General features: G+C 38.4%; 1 protein-coding gene across 3 annotated transcripts in view; it reads left to right on the forward strand.

Moving 5' to 3' along the window:
* Positions 1–20,913, forward strand: part of veph1 (ventricular zone expressed PH domain-containing 1) — a 124,502-nt gene that overhangs the window by 73,010 nt on the left and 30,579 nt on the right. For 2 of the 3 annotated variants that reach the window (XM_058752122.1, XM_058752121.1), the window contains 5 exons: positions 3,997–4,214; positions 5,645–5,869; positions 6,375–6,715; positions 15,081–15,220; positions 16,353–16,487. In XM_058752122.1, the coding sequence (XP_058608105.1) occupies positions 3,997–4,214; positions 5,645–5,869; positions 6,375–6,715; positions 15,081–15,220; positions 16,353–16,487 (1,059 nt within the window). Of the gene's footprint in view, positions 1–3,996; positions 4,215–5,623; positions 5,870–6,374; positions 6,716–15,080; positions 15,221–16,352; positions 16,488–20,913 lie in introns of all 3 variants that reach the window. The other variant, XM_058752120.1, reaches the window with a different exon arrangement.

The following is a 20,913-nucleotide window of genomic DNA, read 5'->3' on the forward strand; positions in this document are numbered from 1 at the left end:
TAACGGGGTCTATAACTTATACTAAACCTCTGTTTAGTTTAGTTAGATGTACCATACTTGCACTTCCACGGCTGTTGGCGTGTCTGGAATGCAGTCTCTGATGACAAGTCTTGGTGGTTTCAAGGTTTTGGACTCGCGATCACGTTCTTCCGGGTTGAAGAGTGATGACTTCCACAAGATGTTATTCTGTGTTCTGAGGTCCGAGGAGCTTTGGTTGAATGGAAAGTCAAGGCCGCAAAGCCTGGCACAAAACTTAAGTGTTTCAGAAGAGTTCTAGCTCACATCCTTCTAAGATCTAACAGAACTGCAAAACTGAGATATGTTTTAGCCCACCGGACACGCTGGTACCGGCTCAGGCTCTCCACTTGGGCAGCAGTCCGGGATTTTTAGCAGAAGAGAGTGCACAGGAAGAAACTTGGGCGGATCTGTGTTAGCTCTTTAAGGTCTGCGAAGAGTCACACCTCTCAGGATGGGCTTGACCAATGAGAAAGGCTGAATTTCCAAGCGGGAGTTTGGAAATACTGGGGGGTTTATGACCCTTTGTCTGAGAGCATGGTAATTTGCAAAAGGGGTTGGATTGAAAGTTATTATACAAACTATTAAAGATTCTTAGGACACTGATATGTTGCATAGCTATCAACATGTAATATTTACTCTCACTTAGATCATCCGAAGACAAATTGATAGAGACCAAACATATTACAGTCAGAGTGATATTAACTAGTGATCTATTATAAGCATGCATAAAACAGTATAAAATACACAAAAACAGTAATAATATACACAATGACTTAATGATATGTGTGCTCATTCAAAGAAAGGTTTTTCTATGAATTAATTAGAGAAGAATCCATTTTATGGAGTGTTGCTCGGCCATTTTTGCATTCCTTTGAGCAATAAAACTAGTGTTATCTGATGGGTTGCCATGGCACCAGGGGGGCCTGGAGGCGTTCACAGACATCCTGGCACTCACTATGTGTATTGGGTGGGGGGTCTGTGACCATTTGTTAATCTAATAACTAATTGATTTGTTAAATCAAATGCAAAATTGTGTGTCTGATTGGTCCAAATGCTACAACACACATAATAACAACTAAACTTTGTGCTTTTGAAGAATAAAGAAAACAAACAGGGTGTGTTCTCAGTCTTCACTCTCTCCGCGAACTGCTTTTTGAAACACGTCACTAAAATGAACTGTAACTCAGTAAATACGTCACACAGACATGAGAAATATATCTATAGAAAGCTTGACATGTCTATGTTAAATGAAGTAAGTCTTACCGAAAACAAATATTCTGTGATAAAGTAATCCGTATGAAACCAACGGCAGGTCCAATTTTTCCGTCTGGTCTCATTATCTTTAATTAGGTCATGCCCACGCGCTGCTTGCGCTATTGTTATTACAAATCTCCATGCGAGACACGCGGCATGTAAACACCCACACCACCGTAAACAAAGCAGCAACGCATTCATCTCGGATACTTTTCAGTTTTGGAAGAACACGCTGTGAGATATAAGCCTTGTATTTACCTCAGAAACGCGCTGAGAGGAAAAAGCCTTGTATTTACCCCCAGAAGATGCACTGAGAGGAAAAAGCTTTGTTTACCTCACAAACAGAACGTGAGCGCAGCTGGAGCCGGCAGATGAGGAGATATTTTATACAGAGTAAGTAATGTTTCTTATTGGCATTCGATAATGTGTTGTTGTGACAAAGTTGAACGCATTTACTAGTTGAACTTTTCCCAAACTATAACTCCAGAATAAATTGTGTGAAATCGAGTGCAACATTTTGAAATATGATAGGCAACCTTTCATTGCATTTAAATGTTGCACGACGTGAGGACAGTTATATGTTCTATAAACAATGATATAAAAGTAATGTCTAAGAAAGTTTAGACCAATCTTTACTGTGAAGTAGCCTACTCTGTTTGCAAATACCTGCTCAAACATGTTTATAATAAGCTTAACAATAATAATTTAGTTTCTCAGTTATAAAATGTTGTTTTTGTATTGTATGATAATACATGCAAAACATGTGTGCATCTATGTTATAAAATCACGTGGTCAATATTGGTGATTGCTAATGTAATAATATAGTTGCTCCTGATAAGCCTATCAACATGCTCACTAATTTATTTATTAATTTTACTGTGCTTTATTTATTTTGAATAGTAACAATATGCAGGCCTATATATTATAATAACTATAATGTACTGTTTTTGCTGTACTTTGGATCAAATAAATGCAGGCTTGGTGAGCTGGAGACACTTCTTAAAAAAAAAAACATTACAAATCTTACTGTTTAAATAATTTGACTGCTAGTGTATGTATTGTCACCATGTTTGCTTTGTCTTTGTCCGTTCATTGTGTTGCTCACGTCTGTTTTGTGTTTTCTCATGCAGTTTCTGCTGTCTCCCGTTTTCCTGGGTTCCAGTTTCCTGCCACTGTTTTGGATATTTTGGATATTGCACCCACGATGTTTTGACTCTTCTGTTGTTTATTTGTTTGTTTGTTCCTAATAAACTGTTTAACTGCACTCGCAAGTGAATCTCAAGTTATTTTATGTGATAATTATATGTATACACATTTCTTTTTTCCTCACATTCTTTCTTGTAGCAATTCCCTCTATCACATACCTGACTGAATGGCTCATTATGGAGCTCATTATGCGGGCCTTTGTCTTCTCAGGTGTGAGTCACAGCATTATCCAGAATAGTTCACGCCCTCTTGCATAGACCCTTTCTACTCAAAAAGTGACTTAGAAAATTTTTATCAATATATTGTTTTCTCTGAATGAGTGAGTTAGATTATTTTCAGATCATTTTGAAGCAAATATTCTAGGCTACAAGATCCAGTTCTCAAAAGTCTTGTGAACAAATGTTCGGTGTGTGTTTTATGGCCTTTTTCAGTTACTTTAAAATTTTAGTTTTTTTCTAACCACGCATAAACGTTGTTTTCTCAAAAATACAATCACGTACGTACATGCTGCTCACATATTATTGTAGCCCAGTTTGTGCTGAATACAGTGTTTTTAGACTTTAGCCATTAAAATGTTTATAAGCAACTTGAAAAAAGCACAAATGTCAGGGCATGTCAAAACTTCTCCGGGGCCCCAAAACACCCTCAGACCCCAGAGGGTTAAGTCTGTTCAAGTCAAGTCAAGTCATGGATTATGTTTGTATTTTGGATCACTTTGTAAATAAACTGCACTTGGGTTCTCACTACGCTCGCCTCCAGTGGACTAGTCGTTACAAGAATACTGTATGTCATTGATTATAATAATCAGTAAGTGATTAACATTACACAATACAGTTTATATTATTTAATGGTTTATAGCTTGTAGTTAATGTGAATTCATATTGTTAAAAATTAAACTTGAATGGAACTACTTATTTTTATACACTACTGGTGAAAAGTTTGGGGTCGGTAAGATTTTAAAAATGTTTTTGAAAGAAGAATCTTATGGTGTGTGCTCACCAAATGTGAAGCAAATATTCTCATCGCGTTATGTCTTTAGATTACTCACAGGATGTTTTTCGTGTCACTTGAATAAAAAATCACGTAATGTTCTCCTCCATTTTCTGATTCAACCAGACGTGTCAATAAGCTGTTTACTGATTGGCTTGCAAAAACTTGTGCCAATTTGCGTTTTTCACATCACCTGACAGGAATTTGTGTGTGTTCTCTCCTTTGCATTGACTTTGCAAGTAATCTACTCTACGAATAATTAAACTCACTTTTGATGTGCACACCATTATGCTTACCAGGGCTGGATTTATTTAATAAAAATGACAGTAAAAACAGAAATATTTTGAAATAGTATTACAATTTAAAATATCTGTTGTTGTTTTTTTTTATAATATATATATATATAATATATGTTTTAATGTAATTTAAATGTAATTTATTCCTGTGATGGCAAACAAAATTTTCTGCAGCCAGAACTCCAGTCTTCAGTGTCACACCTGTCACACAAATCTGACCTCTTGTGTGCAGGTCCAGGCTCGCAGGGCGCTGCAGTATCTGGTATCACTGTTAGCAAGTATGGAGCACAGCGCCCATCACACACTACTGCTGGAAATCCGTTGCCTGACCGATCGCTACACTTCCATCCTGGGTGGTGGAGGAAAAGACATCTACCGCATGAGCAACAGTTTCACCGCCATCGCTCGACTGCTGGGCCGCAAGCTGGAGGCTGACAGCACACTTAGCAGGTAGTCACACACAACACACAATTTTCCCAGTTATGTCACTTGCTTAGATTTCCTGAATAGCCTTGGCATGTTCCTATATTAATTTTTTAAACCACACGGGTGATTAGTTTTATTGAAGCAATTGACATTTTATTATGATGGAATAACTTCTGTTTAAAAGCTCCCTAATCCACATGCCTTTGTCTGCCTGTCAACCTTAACAAATGCAAAATTCTTCAGCTAATCAGTGTTTTGGCAGTTTCATTGCTAAAAGTCCAATGAGGTAAAGATGTACTCCACATAGTAACATTTTGTTTCTAAGACTTAATTTGTTCTCTCATAAGGAAAATAGGTTGCGTAGGAAAGATGACGAATAAAGAGAAATCTGTTAAATGAAATACTGGATATTGTTTTTTTTATTTATTTTTATTTATTTTACAAATAATTGAAGGGACAGGATAGAACTGCCCGTTTTCTACGTTTATTTACATTCTCCCTTTGTTCTCGTTTATCATCTTTTCCAAAATTGCATTCCAAAATCTTTATTTCAACTACATAGAAATTGTTTTTATGTTTGGAATAAACCAGTATTATTATGTGGCTTTCTGGAATACTTGATTCAGTGACGTTAGTCTTGTATTTTTGTTTACTGACAATAAACTGCATTCAAACTGCAGTTTGGACTGTAAATTAAAATTTAAATTAAACTTAAGTTAAGCAATTAATATCAATAGGTTAGAAGAATTAAGGTTCATTACAAGTAGCTTTTCAAGCCGATGTAAATACCAGTATATAGAAGGTGCACAGTGTAGTACACAAAAATACAAAACACCATAATTATAACACACAACACTAAAATAATGCAATAAACATTAAATTAAACAACATGAGTTGTAGCATAAAACCCTAAAATCTATATAACTGATATCATGAACTATTAAGAAACCCAGTTATTTAAACATAATGTCAGTGTCAGACAGGCAATTCTGGAAATGTTAGTTTATGGTTTTACACTGGAAATTATAATCTGACTGTTCTTTTTCAGTTCCACAAACTGTACATTTAACAGTATTTTACTGTAAAACTACATTAAACTTCCTGTTAGATCTATTACAGTTTTTTCTTTACAGTAAAGGAACTTACCGGTAACCAATTAACAGGTCTTTACTGTAGCATTTTTAGAGTCTTTGACAGTTAAAATTATATTTTTTTACAGTGTAGTGTGAGGGTTTAATGTAGTTGATTGTAATTATGCAAAATTTACTGTTATTACTATAGTAAGTATAGTAATGAAATATGTGTAATTAGGTCACTGTAAAATAAAGTGTTACCTACTGCTAATGCTATTTCAAATACTGTTTTTAAAAAGTATGCAGTACATACTGTTCAGTATACACTAGGCAGTGCAGTTGTATTTCATTTTGAACTAGGCCTTTATCTTTGTGCGTCAGAGAGGAGGAGAAGGTGCAGGATTTGTCAAGGTCATGTGAAGCCGAGTCTGGTTCTGAAATGTTTGCTGAGAACCAGCGTCTGCAGGTGAAGATTCAGGCTTTCGAGCAGAAGATGGGTGATGAGGTGGAGGAATTTGAGGAAGAGGGTGCTTCTCCTGGTCCTCAGAGACGCCATAGTCTGGGTCAGGATTCGCGAGACGAGCGCAGAGAGATGAGGTTCAACAGGTAGGCCTGACCTGTGGGAATTTAGAAATAAATTAAAAAGTTCAAAATTGCTGAAATAGACCTTCCGATAGTTAAATGGCTATCCACCCAAATAGTCAATCAAATTTCTGCACTGATATGCCTTGTTGTTACTCGCTGTTCTGATTGTAAAGCTTATTAACTGTCTGTGACATGCAAACCTCCTTTTTTGCGGTAGATTACATGAACAGCTAAACATGTAATAAATGATTGAAACTTGAATTAATATGTTTGCACATGGAAAGGAATAGTAGAATGTATGGTGAAGGTTTTTAAATAGCACTCGTCATTCTTTATATGGTATTAATTTTATTTATGGGTGTCTTAAAGTCTTAAATTTGATTTGGCAAAATTCAACACTGCAAAAATATGAATACTATACATACATCTTCTAGTAGAGTATGGCACTTTTTAATAACTCGCAGCCTAAAATAAATTGACTGACTGAGTTTTCGTATTTTGACGTGTGCTGTTCTCTCGTGTTCAGGTCAAAGAGTCTGGCTCTTCACGCTGTACGCACACGATCCATTAACTCTGACAGCAGTCCAGAGGGAGAAGGGGTGGATCTGAGCGCAGAACTCGATGTCTGTGAAGCCATTCCCAGTTCAGAGACCCATTCTGGCCTCACGACCCTGCAGGAGAACCACAAACTCACAGAGACTCAACCTGACACATCTCCAAACAGTGAGGGGCAAAAGGTGGTGGCTGGAGATCCCCGGGAGGGAGATCGACTCTGGATCCACCTAAGAGACAACATGGAAGAAATCAAAACCTTCTGTGCAGAAATGATCAAGCAAATCCCCATACCGGAGCACTGTGTCATTGAAGGTAACCGGTCTAATCTTAGAGCAATCCACACAGTAACACGTTAAAAAATACCATGCATTTATGAGTAGTGCAGAAGGAGAACTCTCATCCAGAAAAGACTTTGGACGTGGGAATTAATTTGGACATGAATGACTGAATTTCATGTCAGCTTCTAGTTCAGATTATTTGTTGTTGTTTTAGCAACCGGAGGAGACCATTTTCCTGGCATATTTTGAAATATGTTAGAAATGTAATCACACCAGTTACATATTGGAATGCCATGTCGAGTTATCTACAGGGTTCCTATTAGGGCTGCACAATATATTGCATGCGATTGTCATGCGCATCTCGTCAGTAAAGCCAGTTCTGTGATTATTAATAAATCTCCATCACCTGTTTTCAAATGGAGCGGCATTTAATACATAGAGCTGTTCACCAACAAGCTATGCAATTAGCGCTCAGAATCGCAGATGAATCGCCTGCAATCTTGAACGTGATAGTGCCGTAGTTCACTGACAAGCTACACAATGTGTATTAAATGTCGGTCCATTTGAAAGCAGGTGATGGAAATGTATTAATAATCACAGAACCGGCTTTACTGATGAGATGCGCATGACAATCACATGCGATATATCATTGCAGCCCTAGATCCTATGCAGTTTGGAAAAGTATGGAATTTGATTTGAGTAATTTCCAGGCCTGGAAAAGTATGGAAAAAAGAAAGCAGAGTACAGAAAAATATTTGCATTTCCAGACTTTTGCTTCTATTTAGTTTTCTATAATAAAAAATTAAGAATTTTATGAAAATAAATGGATCACACAAGAAGTGTGTTTTCATGGAAGCTGTTTAATGATTCTTTAGTGATTGTCAAACATGACTGAATGAATTCAATGTGCACATTTTCATTATGCAAAAATGCAGGTTAAAACCGTTTCAGGTTTCTTCTCATGATATTCTTAGCACCTTATTACAGAGCCTCTAAAAGGATTGATGCAAAAATTAAAAAAAATACAGACTTTCGTGTGCGCATGTGAAACCATTAAACTTAGCGAATAGGATGATGTTCACTGAGCCACTTATTGCACCATCAGCCCATTTCGTGGTGTGGTTTCTTGGCCGCCAGTTAAAGCAGACTTGAGGTATTTTTTTTTTATTATAACATGAATTATAACATGATTATAATGTTAATTAAAATTATCAATCACATTGCTTATTGACATTTTCTGTAGAGAAAGTGGTGCTTGCCCTGGCAAAACTCCAGAATAGTTGCACAATATCATAACACAAGTGCCTTTTTTTTTCAGAATATTAATTCCAAGTGTGATACTGATTTTATTATACTGTTCAGTAAACAAGTTAATATTAAGGGAGTTAAATTTTTGACATGGTATTAACTGTTTTTGCCGTATTTGGCCAATAAAAATAGTTCCAAACAAAGCCACAGCAGAACCGTTACGTATCTTTGAGCAACAGTGTTTCACTATTGCATGAATCTGCGATCTTGAACAAATGATTTCAGTGAATGATTCATAAAGGCAGTGACTTGATTTGTTTCTGAATGATTCAGCTGTTTGAACAAATTTGTAGAATGAATGATTCAAATGACTTGCAGCCAAATACTGAAAGGATCATTTCATTTTTTTTTTTTTTCAAATTAATTTGATATTTTAATATTCAAAATTTTATTTTTAAAACATTAATTTAGTAACATCCCCTAATTTTCTGTCACTGCTGTGAACCACCATACACAATATGAAGAAAATAAAAAGATTCAGGAGTAAGCTGTCCTGACTCTGGACTTTCAGATTTTGTTTCTGTTGTACTGTCCATGATGCATCTAGAAATTCAGTAGCTTAGAAAAAGTTCATGATTTGATTCATAGCAATATTGCAGTGCAGGATGAGTTACATGTTTAAGTTAAATTAATTAAGTTAAAGTTTTGTTCAAATCCATAAGTATGAACAATGGTTAGAGTGATGCTTGCCTTTTCTATTAGTGCATTGAATGTGATACGCTATAGTTCAGCTGAGGGTGGCAGACAGCTTGAGGGGCACTGTTATCCAGATGCAAAGCTATTTTAACATCTCCCCTGCACTGGCCTGGGTCTCTGCCTTCCCTTCACATTATTCAACCGCTCTCCCACAGAGAAACTGTAAGGTAATCGATCAGTCGGCGACCTGCTGAAACCGGCAGAATACATGTGAGTGCTCTTGTGTGTGTGTGTGTGTGTGTGTGTGTGTGTGTGTGTGTGCGTGTGTGTGAGGTACTCAGTGCAATCATACTCACCATATCATGGAGGATCAGCTACTGTCATAGTCGTACAGTATATGGTAAAGCTGTCAGAGAGGATTTTGTGAGAGATTTGTTGAACAGAGTCCAATTATTGGCAGACTTCACAAGCAGAGAGCAGATCTCTGGTCTTCTGCTCCAGTCCTTTATGATATATTTTTCATCATTTAGTCCCTTTTGAAGCGCACAATTAGAGCGAACCAATGGCATTCAAGTGTGGATCTGAAGAGGCATTTCATTGGCTGAACCCATTGAACAAACATGCCTGTTAGGTAGAAGAGTCTAGCTCATTCATGAATATGCAAAAAAGACATAACTCATAATTTTTTCTGCCTTTTTTGTATAGTTTAAGTCAGTGGTTTTCAAACCTGTCCTGGAGGCACCCCTGCCCTGCACATTTTGCATGTCTCCCTCATCTAACACACCTGATTCAAATCATCAGCTCATTAATAGAGACTGCAAGACCTGATTTGGGTGTGTCTAAAGCCCTATTCAGACGGGACTAGTTTTACAGGGGGTTGTTAGAGAAATGTGTGTTTCACAAACGTACTTGGTGATTTTAATCCCGTCCGAATCTGCCATGTCTGTGTTTTTCTCACACAACCTCTGTAATAATTCCAGAGCAAATTACCTACTGTTTTTCAGCAAACTCAGTGATCCTCTGAGAAAACTAATCCCGTCCGAATGCGATGTCTGTGATTGCCGGTGAGATTTTTTTTCACAACGCGTTTCCTTGTGTGTTTTGGCCAACGTGAATTACCATAGACACTCTTACCTCGCTCATGTTTGATATATTTGCCTCCCGGCAAGGAAAAAACTAAGTAAATAAATTAAAAACAATAATAAAATCAAGAGTCAGATCACGTAAACCATTCAGACTGGCTATTGTAATATTCAAGGCCAGGTAAAATTACTCGCGTTCATTTCTGCACTCAATTACATAATGTTTTAATTACATATGCACCTTTATGAAAATTAAACACGGGTTTACTACAAATAAATAACTAAAGTAAAACTAAAGCAACCACACATTAACATGGTTTTGCTATACTTCACCATGGTATTTGTAGTAAAACTGTTATACTAATGGTAATCAATCCGAATGACACGCAATGCACGCATACAGAGCGCGTGATCTCTGAAACGCCCAGATGTACAAAACAGACCCTCCCACCTCTGTAATAAACACAGAGATGTTAGTCCCGTCCGAATTGGTACATGAAAATCGCAGACGTCAGGTGATAAGAATCGAAACTCAAACGTAGTTTAGAAAACTAGTCCCGTCCGAATAAGGGAGACATACAAAATGTGCAGGGCAGGGGTGCCTCCAGGACAGTCATGCTCAAATCAGTCAACAAAAAGGACAAAAAATGCATCTGTTTTATTGTCAATAAAAAGTTTATAAGGTTAAACACTAATTTTAGAGTCTCTTAGGAGATCTGTAAACATGCGAAACTTGAACAAACCTGCTGAGTAAGTAATTCAATGACTGGCTCATAAGAGAACATTCACTGGTTGTTAGCTACTCGTTTATTGATGTTACCTACAGGAAGAGTCACTGAACAAGTGAGTGAACTAATTGGACTGAATCTTTTTATTAAACAGGGTCAAAAGATTTGAATCACAAAGATGAAACAAACATCAACACCATTAATTCTAAAGTGCAGTTTGCTTGTCCACATTCTACTTTGCCTCGCGGAAGCTGGTCTTTTTCTATCTTCCCAGTTCCGTGAACTCATTTTCTTTTACAAGAATACACTCATTTATCTCCAGCCCATCAGGATTTAGTTATTCTAAGAGGCCCAACTACAGTTTCTCTCTTCTTTCAATTTTCTTTTCTTTTTTTCATTAAACAGTTGATGCATAATCCACGTCTCACTGAGTCACATTAAAAAAACAATATGAGAACCAAAGCATAATTATGCTCCAAGTGTTGTTTCATAAACACATATGGAGAGTCAAGGGACATTCAGGCTTATGCTAAACTGGCAGGGTCACATGTACAAACCCAAATACATAAACGCAACATAATACTAACTTCACTCTTCTTCCCGTTCACTCATATAGTGTCAGTGAAGGCCAAAGAGAATGGATGATTAATGATGTTTACAGAGAGGCTGATTTTATGTGATTTGTATAATCAAGAGACAGAATACAATGACACAGTTATGAGTAGCAGTTTACCGACACAGGCTTCACAATGGCCGGTGGGAATACCAATATATCTACAGTGCAGGGTGAGATAGTCTCAAATAGCACAACCAAATAAACAAAATAAACTTCCCAACCATGTGACCAACATGTACAATGACCAAATGTATCAGCTGAGACTAGTTGGACTAGGCCAATAAAATGGCAGTATAAATGTGGATCAATTTAATGATTGCAAACAAAACCGTCACAAAATTCCAAAATACTTATATGGGCAATATTTAATCATATTTCACTAAGGGTGTTTTGACATCTGGCTTGTTGCATTTTCTCCCTTAGTTTGGTTCATTGTAGCATATATGAACATGCAGTCAGCCCAAGATTGACTAAATGCAACATTGTTTCAGAACAAAGCAAATGATCTGCAGTAGGGATGCACCGATTTGAACATTTTGGATGATACCGATAACCAATAATTCTTTATAAATGAAAGCCGATAACCGATATGTTGGCCAATAAATCTAAATCCAAATTTTTATATAATTTTTGAGAGGCTGATTACAAAAAAAGTCACACCATTAAAAGCCATTAAACACTTCAACATAAATCAAACATAAAGCAGCCTTACAAATAAATAAAACAATGCTTAAATAATGCAAACAAGTCGCTGGTGTCACAGATCGGTCAGGCTCTCTCACTTCCCAATCACAGTGCACACCCTCACCTGGTTTCTGATTGAGCACACCTGCACATCATCAGCACCCTCATCAGCCAGCATACATAAGCACACACCTCACACCAGTTCATTGTCCAATCTCGTTCTTAAGAAGTGGATTCTCAATGCTATTCGTACTATCTATCTATCTATCTATCTATCTATCTATCTATCTATCTATCTATCTATCTATCTATCTAACCTTTTGTGTCTCATCCAGTGTATACTCCAACGCTCCATTCCAACATATGTCTCCATCATCGTCTCCGTGTGGATGTCATCATTGCCCATTGATCTGAGGTGTGTGCTGTCACCAGTCTTCCATCCACGATCTCCTGTAAAACCAGTAACTTCATTATATTCCTCGTCAACCCAAAGAACTGCTCTATTGAACTTTATACTCCCCTGCCATTTCCCATTTTCACCAGTTGCAGTGAATAAATTCATCCTATTGTTTTCTAATCCCTTGTGTGAGTCTCCTTCCGTAACAGAAGATCGGACCTACTAGAACATGGACATCATATCCTCTAACCCTGAGAATTCACTCCTCACTGTTATTCAGGATGGCCGACCTATAGAGGATTACGTTGAGGACTTTCTAGATCTGTCCTATAGGGTTCCATGGAGGGAAAGAACCTTGAAGACAATCTTCTGGGGTGGTTTGGATGACCATCTTTATCAACAGACGTCGGCATCGGATTCTATCTGTTCTCTTGGGCCTTATATCGAATACGCACTCTGGCTCAGTGGTTTGTCCTTTACTGTTGGCGACGTTATCGACTGCCCTGTAGATGTCAACGCAAGCCCGCCGCTGTCCGCGGCTCCCTCAAGCATGCTGCCGTCCACGGCTCATTCAAGCCCGCCGTTCACAGCCAACGCAAGCCCGCCTCCGGCCTCTCCGCTGTCAAGCCCACCGGCAGACGCACATGTGCCCCTGGGATTACTGATGACCTATGAGAGTATGTGTTGGAGCCCATCTCCAGAGCCCACTCCTCGACAGCGCCCTCCTGAGCCCGCTCCTCAAGGTCCCGTTCCAGTGCCCGCTCCTCGCAGGCGCCCTCCAGAGCCCACCTCTCCAGGGCCAGTCCCATCCAGCCCTCCATCGTCTCCTATGTCTCCGTTGGTCCCGTCCAGCCCTCCATCGTCCCCTACGTCTCCGTTGGTCCCGTCCAGCCCTCCATCGTCCCCTACGTCTCCGCTGGTCCCGTCCAGCTCCGCTCCTCCAGAGCACCCACCAGAGCCCGCTCCTGAGCGCTCTCCAGACTCCTTCCAGGGTATTAAGGTCCCTAATTTCACCAAGAAGTTTTTTGGGGGGGCTATATACCCGTGGTCTTGGTAGCCATAGTGGCCATGCTTGGGACTTTGGACAAGGCCACGATGGTTCATCAGTCATGACCTCCTGAAAGGCCGATACCCTCATGGCTGCCGGAGTCCCCAAACCCGCCGTGGCCGCCGGAGTCCCCTGACCCACCCTGGAGGCCTCCCCAGTGTCTCTGTCCTGCATCAGCCTCTAGGGCGCCCACCCCCACCCCCCCTTCTGGCATGTGCCTTCTGGGAGGGGGAGGTACTGTCACAGATCGGTCGGGCTCTCTCACTTCCCAATCACAGTGCACACCCTCACCTGGTTATTAATATATCAATGATTTTGAAAAAGAAGCATCTTAAATGAATACCACTGTTTCAAATAGCAGCATGCAGTTTTAGCTGCGTGTGCTGCTGAATGAACACCGGTAAACAGAAGCACTTATTTATACAACATAAACATAATATTATAACTTAAATATGCACAAAAAGACGCAAATGCACAAGTGATCTTGAACTAAGTTATGCGCTAATAAGAGGTGACGCTAATAAGAGGTGACGCTCTTGGCTCTTCCCGCAACAACGCGCTGAAACATGACAAATTAAACCAAAGAATTCACAAAGTTTTATTATAATAGTGTTCTCATTATTTTATATATATGATAGTCCCAATCATTGTTATTAATGTTGTGCATTGCTGTTCGAGCTGCGTGCGCTGAAACTGATAAACTGAAATACGACAAATTAGACCAAATAATTCTCAACGTTTTATAATAATATGTTCTCATTATAATTGTGTATATATATGATAGTCCCAATCATTGTTATTAAAACTTAAAAGCTGAATGAACACTAGTAAACTGAAGTGCTTTGCTGGCAGCTTATTTAACTCAAGGAAATGCACCATATGAGATTAATCAGCTATTTATACAACATAAACTAAACATAATATTACAACTTGTATGTACAAAAAGACGCAAATGCACAAGTGAACTCAAACTAAGTTACGTACTAACCAGAATGTGTGTTGTGGATGCGCTCTTCCCGCAACAACGCACAACAAATTAAACCAAAGAATTCACAATGTTTTATAATATGTTCTCATTATAATATTATATATATTATAGTCCCAATCATATAGTTATTAATGTTGTGCGCTGCTGTTTGAGCTGCATGCGCTGTGCTAAAGATGATCACAGAAGCGATCTATTAACTTAACCAACCAAATTACGTATATAGGCCTATGAGATAAATCAGATATATATGCATAAAGTAAACACAATATTACAACCTACAATTGCACAAAAGGCTGCAAATGCACAAGCAAACTTAACTGTGCTAGTCATGAATGTGTTGAGCTCCATTGTGGATGCGCTCTGCCCATAACAACACACTAAAACACGGGTGCACAAAGACTCCATTAATTATTTAACAGCAATGTTCTCATTATAATATGATAGACTTGACCTGTTCATGTTGCACTTCACCATATTTTCCTTTTTGAAGTGATTCCAATAATATTTCAAGCGATTAAAAACCATCATGGCAAACAGTGCGCATCTGAAGTGCCTCTGCAGGAAATAATGCATTATTTATCGGCTTTAATATATCGGCCAAATTTTCTTATCGGTTCGATAACAGAAAAATTTACACTTATCGCCGATACCGATATGGTGGCCAATATATCGTACATCCCAAATCTACAGGTCTAAAATGCCCTAAAACTTTATGAGTGTCTGGTTTTACTGATAAATACTTCTGCAGTGGTTTGGAGTCTGACTACACTATTATATTAAAAGATGGAGCAGTTTAGCTGCTGGGAGTTTATTTTAGGATATTTTGTGGTTTGGGGAAATAGTTTCCATTTCTGGCGAAGGAATTCATAAGCAATTCATGCTCCTGTGTTTATGTGTGTGTTTGTGCTCCAGACTCACATCGTGGCTGTGTAGCCAAGCTGTCCTTCTCCTGTCCACTGAAAGGACACTACTGCCTGTACGGGAAGTCCTGTTTCTCACTGTGTAGCTGTCAGCCACACCTCTGGATCCAAATCATGCTACTGGCACTGCAGGTAACAGTCAGACATGTTTTTGTGGCACTGTGTGTGTGTTTTTACTTGTTTAGCTATTTAGCTATTACAAGGGTCAAATGTCCTCACTTATGCAATGCAATGTCATGACAACTGACTAGTGAAGACATTTCAAGTGTTCTCACTAGTTAAAAAGGATTATAGGTAGGCTAAATCATGTTTTTACTTAGATCTAGTGATTTGCAGAGGTTTCTGTTATGGCTATGTTTATTGGTAGGGGTCAGGTTGAAAAAAAAAAAACATTAACCTGATATAAGAACAGTGGAAGTCTATGGGATGTTCTTACTAATTTAGTGAAACAAGTGTGTCTGTGTGTGTATGTTAATGTATCACCGTTGGGTGTAAATAAATAAAAGTGGCAATAACTTAATTTTCCAATTTACACATTTGCCAAACATGATGGGTAGCTTGGCTGTAGATTTTCAAGTCTCTCAAATAATTTCTGATTTATTTTAGCAAATTTATTTTAGGAAAAGCAGTCCACTCGGTAGTGTTCCCAGAAGTCCCAATGTGACCCTTAGGATTTTTTCATTTCTTGTAGAGAAATAAATAGTGTGTTTTGGATTCCCTTTACTGTATATATACTGTACACTATGTGCTAAATATATGTAACATGTTTTATATGTATTATACTTCTATAATATTAAATAGAAATTTATAAACTCTAAATATGTATTTATAAGAACTATTGAACTATATAACTCCCGCCTAACTAAACTGATGGATAGAAGTCCTCTTTGCTCACTTTCTGTATCCAATCCATTCACAATTTGAATAAAAGCTTTATTTTCCATGATACTAAGTTTACATTGCAGGGTTTGGGGAATGAAAACTGTATTCAAATCATGCGATGACTGACATAGAAACCATAACAATGGACAGGACTACATAAATCTGTGCATTAAGTCTCATGAGTGTAAATGCATACTAATATTTCTCTCACTTGTTCTATTATCTGTAATGTGTTTCTTTGTTATTCATTTTATTACATTGACTCAGTGGTTAATCTTATCTTACTGTGAGCAGCGGTCAGTGTGATTTTTGCCTTAGCAAACACCACTAATTATGAGTAGCGTGTATTTTGGCAAGCTAGCATTGTTTCATGTCTGTGCAGAGTAAAGTGAGTGAGGCGTTGTGCTGTCAAGATGAGTGTATTAAGCAGCTGAGGAAACTTTGGGAGAAAACACAGCTGACGGGAGCTCACAGCTTTGAGCTGGCCATGACCCAGACAACTGTTCCTCACAAGAAGGTAAAGTCCTCAAAAGTTTCTCTTGTGCTCTTCCTCTTTTAAGCTCGCTCTGTCTATCTGTCTGTCTGTCTGTCTGTCACTCACACAAACACATACTTATATGAACCAACATGTATCCATTGACTCAGCATTTCTCTTCACTTGAGCAATGACACTGGATTTGGCTTCACACACCAGCCCATCTGATTTTGAGCCAAACCTGACTAAAGACATATGACATTGCAGGGCTCTCAAGTCTCACGCATTCACCGTGAGACACACGCATTTCAACCAGTTCACATGCTCTCACGCCACACCTTGTATTTCTCATGCTGAGAAGTAAGGGATAACTTGTCCCGCTATATATACAATTAATGGACGAGGCACAGGAACACGGAGAGAAGTTCTCTGTCGCGTTCGTAGCTGTCTCAAGTTATACAGAGTTAAATGCCACCTACCAGCCAATCAGAAATTATAATGTTGTTGTTTCCACGTAAATTAGGTGATCCCGCTGCAAGCGTGTTTGTTACTAAGCAACATGTAAATTGAAAGATCCGATGAATGCTGTAGTACAGAGATCTTTAACCCTGATCCTGGGGACCCACTATCCTGGAGAGTTTAGCTCCAACCCTAATCAAACACACCTGAAGCAGCTAATCAAGCTCTTTAGGATTGCTTGACAATACACATGCAGGTGTGCTGAAGCAGGTTGGAAATAAAGTTTGCAGGACAGTGGGTCCAGGAGCAGGGTTGAAGACCTCTGCTTTAGTAGGTAACCCCCTCATAATTGTTTTTGGTTTTTTTAGCATTTTGCCCCAAACATGTCAACTGAACAGCAGTGCTCAATGTACTGTACACATACAGTATCGCAGTAGCCTATGTGTATGTGTGTACTGGTTTTTGTGGTTTATTATGGGGACAAAATTTGTATAATGACATGGGTATGACAATTTGAAGGTGGTTTATGAGGACACTGCCTATGTCCCCGTAAATCAAAAGGCTTAAAAAACATACTAAATGGTGTTTTTTTTTTTTTTTTAATCTAAAAATGCAGACAGTTTCCTGTAAGGGGTAGGTTTAGATGTAGGATTGGTGTAGGGCAATAGCACATACAGTTTGTACAGTAAAAAAACCATTACGCCTATGGAGAGTCCCCGTAAACCACTAAAACAAACATGAGTGTGTGTGTGTGTGAGAGAGAGAGTACACATTTCAGCTTATTTTTTTTCTGTTGTGTTTGCTGCGTTTTGATGTCTTGATGACAGGTAGAGGGCTCTCATATAAAGCACTGTGGCTTCCCCACTCAAATACAGATGCAGAGAGAGTTTTCTCCATGGTGGGTTTGAACAAAACCAAAACTAGGAACAGTTTGACTCTGGATGGAACGCTATTATCTATCATGACGGTGCTTTATGTGGGAGCCCTCTACCCCTGTCATCAGGAATCAAAATGTGCAACAAACACTTACAACAACAACAAAAAAAACATGATATCTAAGCTGAAATGTGTACTCTCTCTCTCACACACATAGCTTGACATACATCCGCAGGGCAAGTTCTGCAATCCTACTGTGTATAGTATGTGTACAATATGTACAATGAGTACTGCTGTTCAGGTGACTCGTTTGGGGCAAAATGTATTTTTATTTTTTATACATTTGTATTTTTGAAATGCATAAATCTATTCATTTTTCAATCTGTACATGAACAATTTCATAATGCTTTATCACGTGCAGTAGCGGGGGTGTTGATACCTTTTCCCATGCAATTGTGTTAATGGCCATTAGCCTTAGTTTTCTCAATGAAAGCTGAACACAAGTGTTTACAAGAGACTCATTTGAAACACCAGGAAGAAATATGTGCGTGTGACCACTAGAATGACATTCTTAATAACTCTACATTGTGATTAATTCTTTATCTCATACCATTTTTCACATCCACAGTGCATATTGTCACATTTTGGTGTTGCAGTATAACCAAACATCAGCATATTAGCACTGAAGACTGGAGTAATGGCTGCTGAAAATTCAGCTTTGCCACCATAGGGATAAATTGATATTTTATAATATTTATTTTGTAAAATTTTTATATTTCAAAATATATTAAAATAGAAACTTTTAAATTGTAGTAATATTACTGTTTTAGTGTATTTGACCCAATAAATTAAGCCTGAGCATTGAGAGACTCATTTCAAAAACATAACTTAAATATTCAATAATTTTAGTAGTAGTGTATATAGACAGTGTAAGAAATGATTTATATTGCTGTCTGCCGATAATACCCAGCTCTAAGCTAGATTAAATATGTAGTAAAAATCAGTCATCCTCCCCCTTCCTCGATGCAGGACATAATGAGGAAGAAGTGGCCCAGCAGGATAGGAAAAGTATGTCTGATCCTGATCAAGGATTACATTTATGACTTTGAGAAGAAGGTATAGGTTACCACAGTGGAAAACTATTTATGTGTTTGCACAAGGTTTGAATTTATTTTACATTTTTTACAAAACTGTACAAGAGAAAAAACAAAACAAAACAAAAAAACTGTTAGAAATAAACAAACTTAAGCATTCTCAAGGAACAAAGATACTTTTTTGGTCTGTACTGTAGACAGACCATGGGTGTACTTTTTGATTTTAATGAATGAATCATTTGCAAATTCTGTTGATGCCTGAACTACTCACTCAGTACAGTGTTCAGTCATGTCCAACTCGAAATAAGCCAAGAACCGGGAAGTAATATGATCATGTTAGAGTTTGAGTGCCAATTGTATTGTTCATAATGAGGAAAGTTCCCCAAATACACGACAGAATCATTTGTTTGAGCAGTTTGTTTCCGATCTTTAAGGTCAGTGTGACACCAAGAATTTGAGTCTCTTAGTGTAACTCAGACTGGGTGGATAGGTGGCAAAAATCATGTGTAAACCTGTGTTTTAGAGGCACGGGGTCGTATGCCTCTCAGGCTTGAGAGAGTGTGAGTTAAAATCGCCAGCAGTATGCCTTTGCAACTATTTTTATTTTTTTTTCTCTACTAAATTAAGTTGACAAAAATAAAATTGCAGGAGGTCTTAGAGGAATTTTTACCACACAACATCTTGAAGGCATTATAAGTGTGTCACTTTGCTAATGATAGATCATACTGAAATAATAGTAAATAATGGAAACTGCTTGGAGAATATAGAAAAAACCCTTTGCCTCACATCACTGTATTTTACTGACTGGTGGATGGGATCCTATTACCATCCCTGTGTGAGTGTATATGTGCATGTGTTGTGTGTGTGTGTGTGTGTGTGTGTGTGTGTGTGTGTGTGTGTGTGTGTGTGTTAGGCAGACTAAGGCTCTATAAAAGGACACTGGGAAGAGTGTTGCAATAGTATCCATTACAAACAGAAGGACCTCTGTTACTTTTCCAGTCTCCACAGGATAATGATGACATGTTAGCTAGTATGTAGTAGGCCCCATGGTTTTGGCTGTTCTCCCCTGATGCTTTTGCACATCTGGGGCTTAGCGTTTTTGGTGCACATGTACACTGGGGTTTTGAGAGTCAAGGTTGGTGTTGACATGTTTCTTTTGACATACTAGAATAGCGTAGTCTCATTGTTTAGCTCTGTTTCCCAACGCTGGCAGGCTGCCGGCCCGGATTGCCCAACATTTTGGATCAGGAAAAGAAAGTGAAAATTTACTTCCAGGCATGTTAAATGCTATCGGGGACCTCTCTGTTAATTATCCAACCACCCTCAATGTGTTATATGTCTCTGTGATTCACTGGACTGACTCATCATTTCCTGTGTGTCACTCCAGTCATCTTGAGTCATCAGTTTACAGATTGAGTTTGTGAATGATTTTAATGCACTTCTTTATAGTTTGTATTAGTTAAAGGCATGTCATTAAAATGCCAAGATCTGTCATTAAAATTTAGATAGCAGGGTTGGGGTGTAACGATATACCAATACCATGGTTCAGTTCATATCATGGTTTTGGAGCCACGGTTTGGTTCTGGTTGCTGTGGGGGTAGGGTTCATTGCATGGCACCAGCCACATGAGCACTTTTAACTTAAAGGGATAGTTCACCCAAAAATTAAAATTCTGTCATTAATTACTCACCTTCATGTTGTTCCAAATAGGGGTGGAAGAAAAAAATTGATTCACCTATCGCAATTCTTTTTAAAACGATTTAAAAATGGATTGGTTTACCTCAGAATCGATTTTTATTAAATTATTTTATTTTTCTTAAGAGGTGGTGGGAAGAAGTTAGCGCTTTGTAATTCCAACAGAGGGCGAAATGTATAGGTGTGTTCGACTTGGAGCAGCACCGCGCAGACGATCAGCATATAACATCAAAGTAGAGACCTGCAACAGGGTGCGGCACGGGACAACTCTTAATGGGCGAGTGCGGGTGCGGGCGGGAATAGATTCGTGTGTGTGTGTGTGTGTGTGCGTGTGTGTGTGTGCG

The sequence above is a fragment of the Onychostoma macrolepis genome, chromosome 18 (genome assembly GCF_012432095.1).
Source record: "Onychostoma macrolepis isolate SWU-2019 chromosome 18, ASM1243209v1, whole genome shotgun sequence".
NCBI lineage: Eukaryota > Metazoa > Chordata > Actinopteri > Cypriniformes > Cyprinidae > Onychostoma > Onychostoma macrolepis.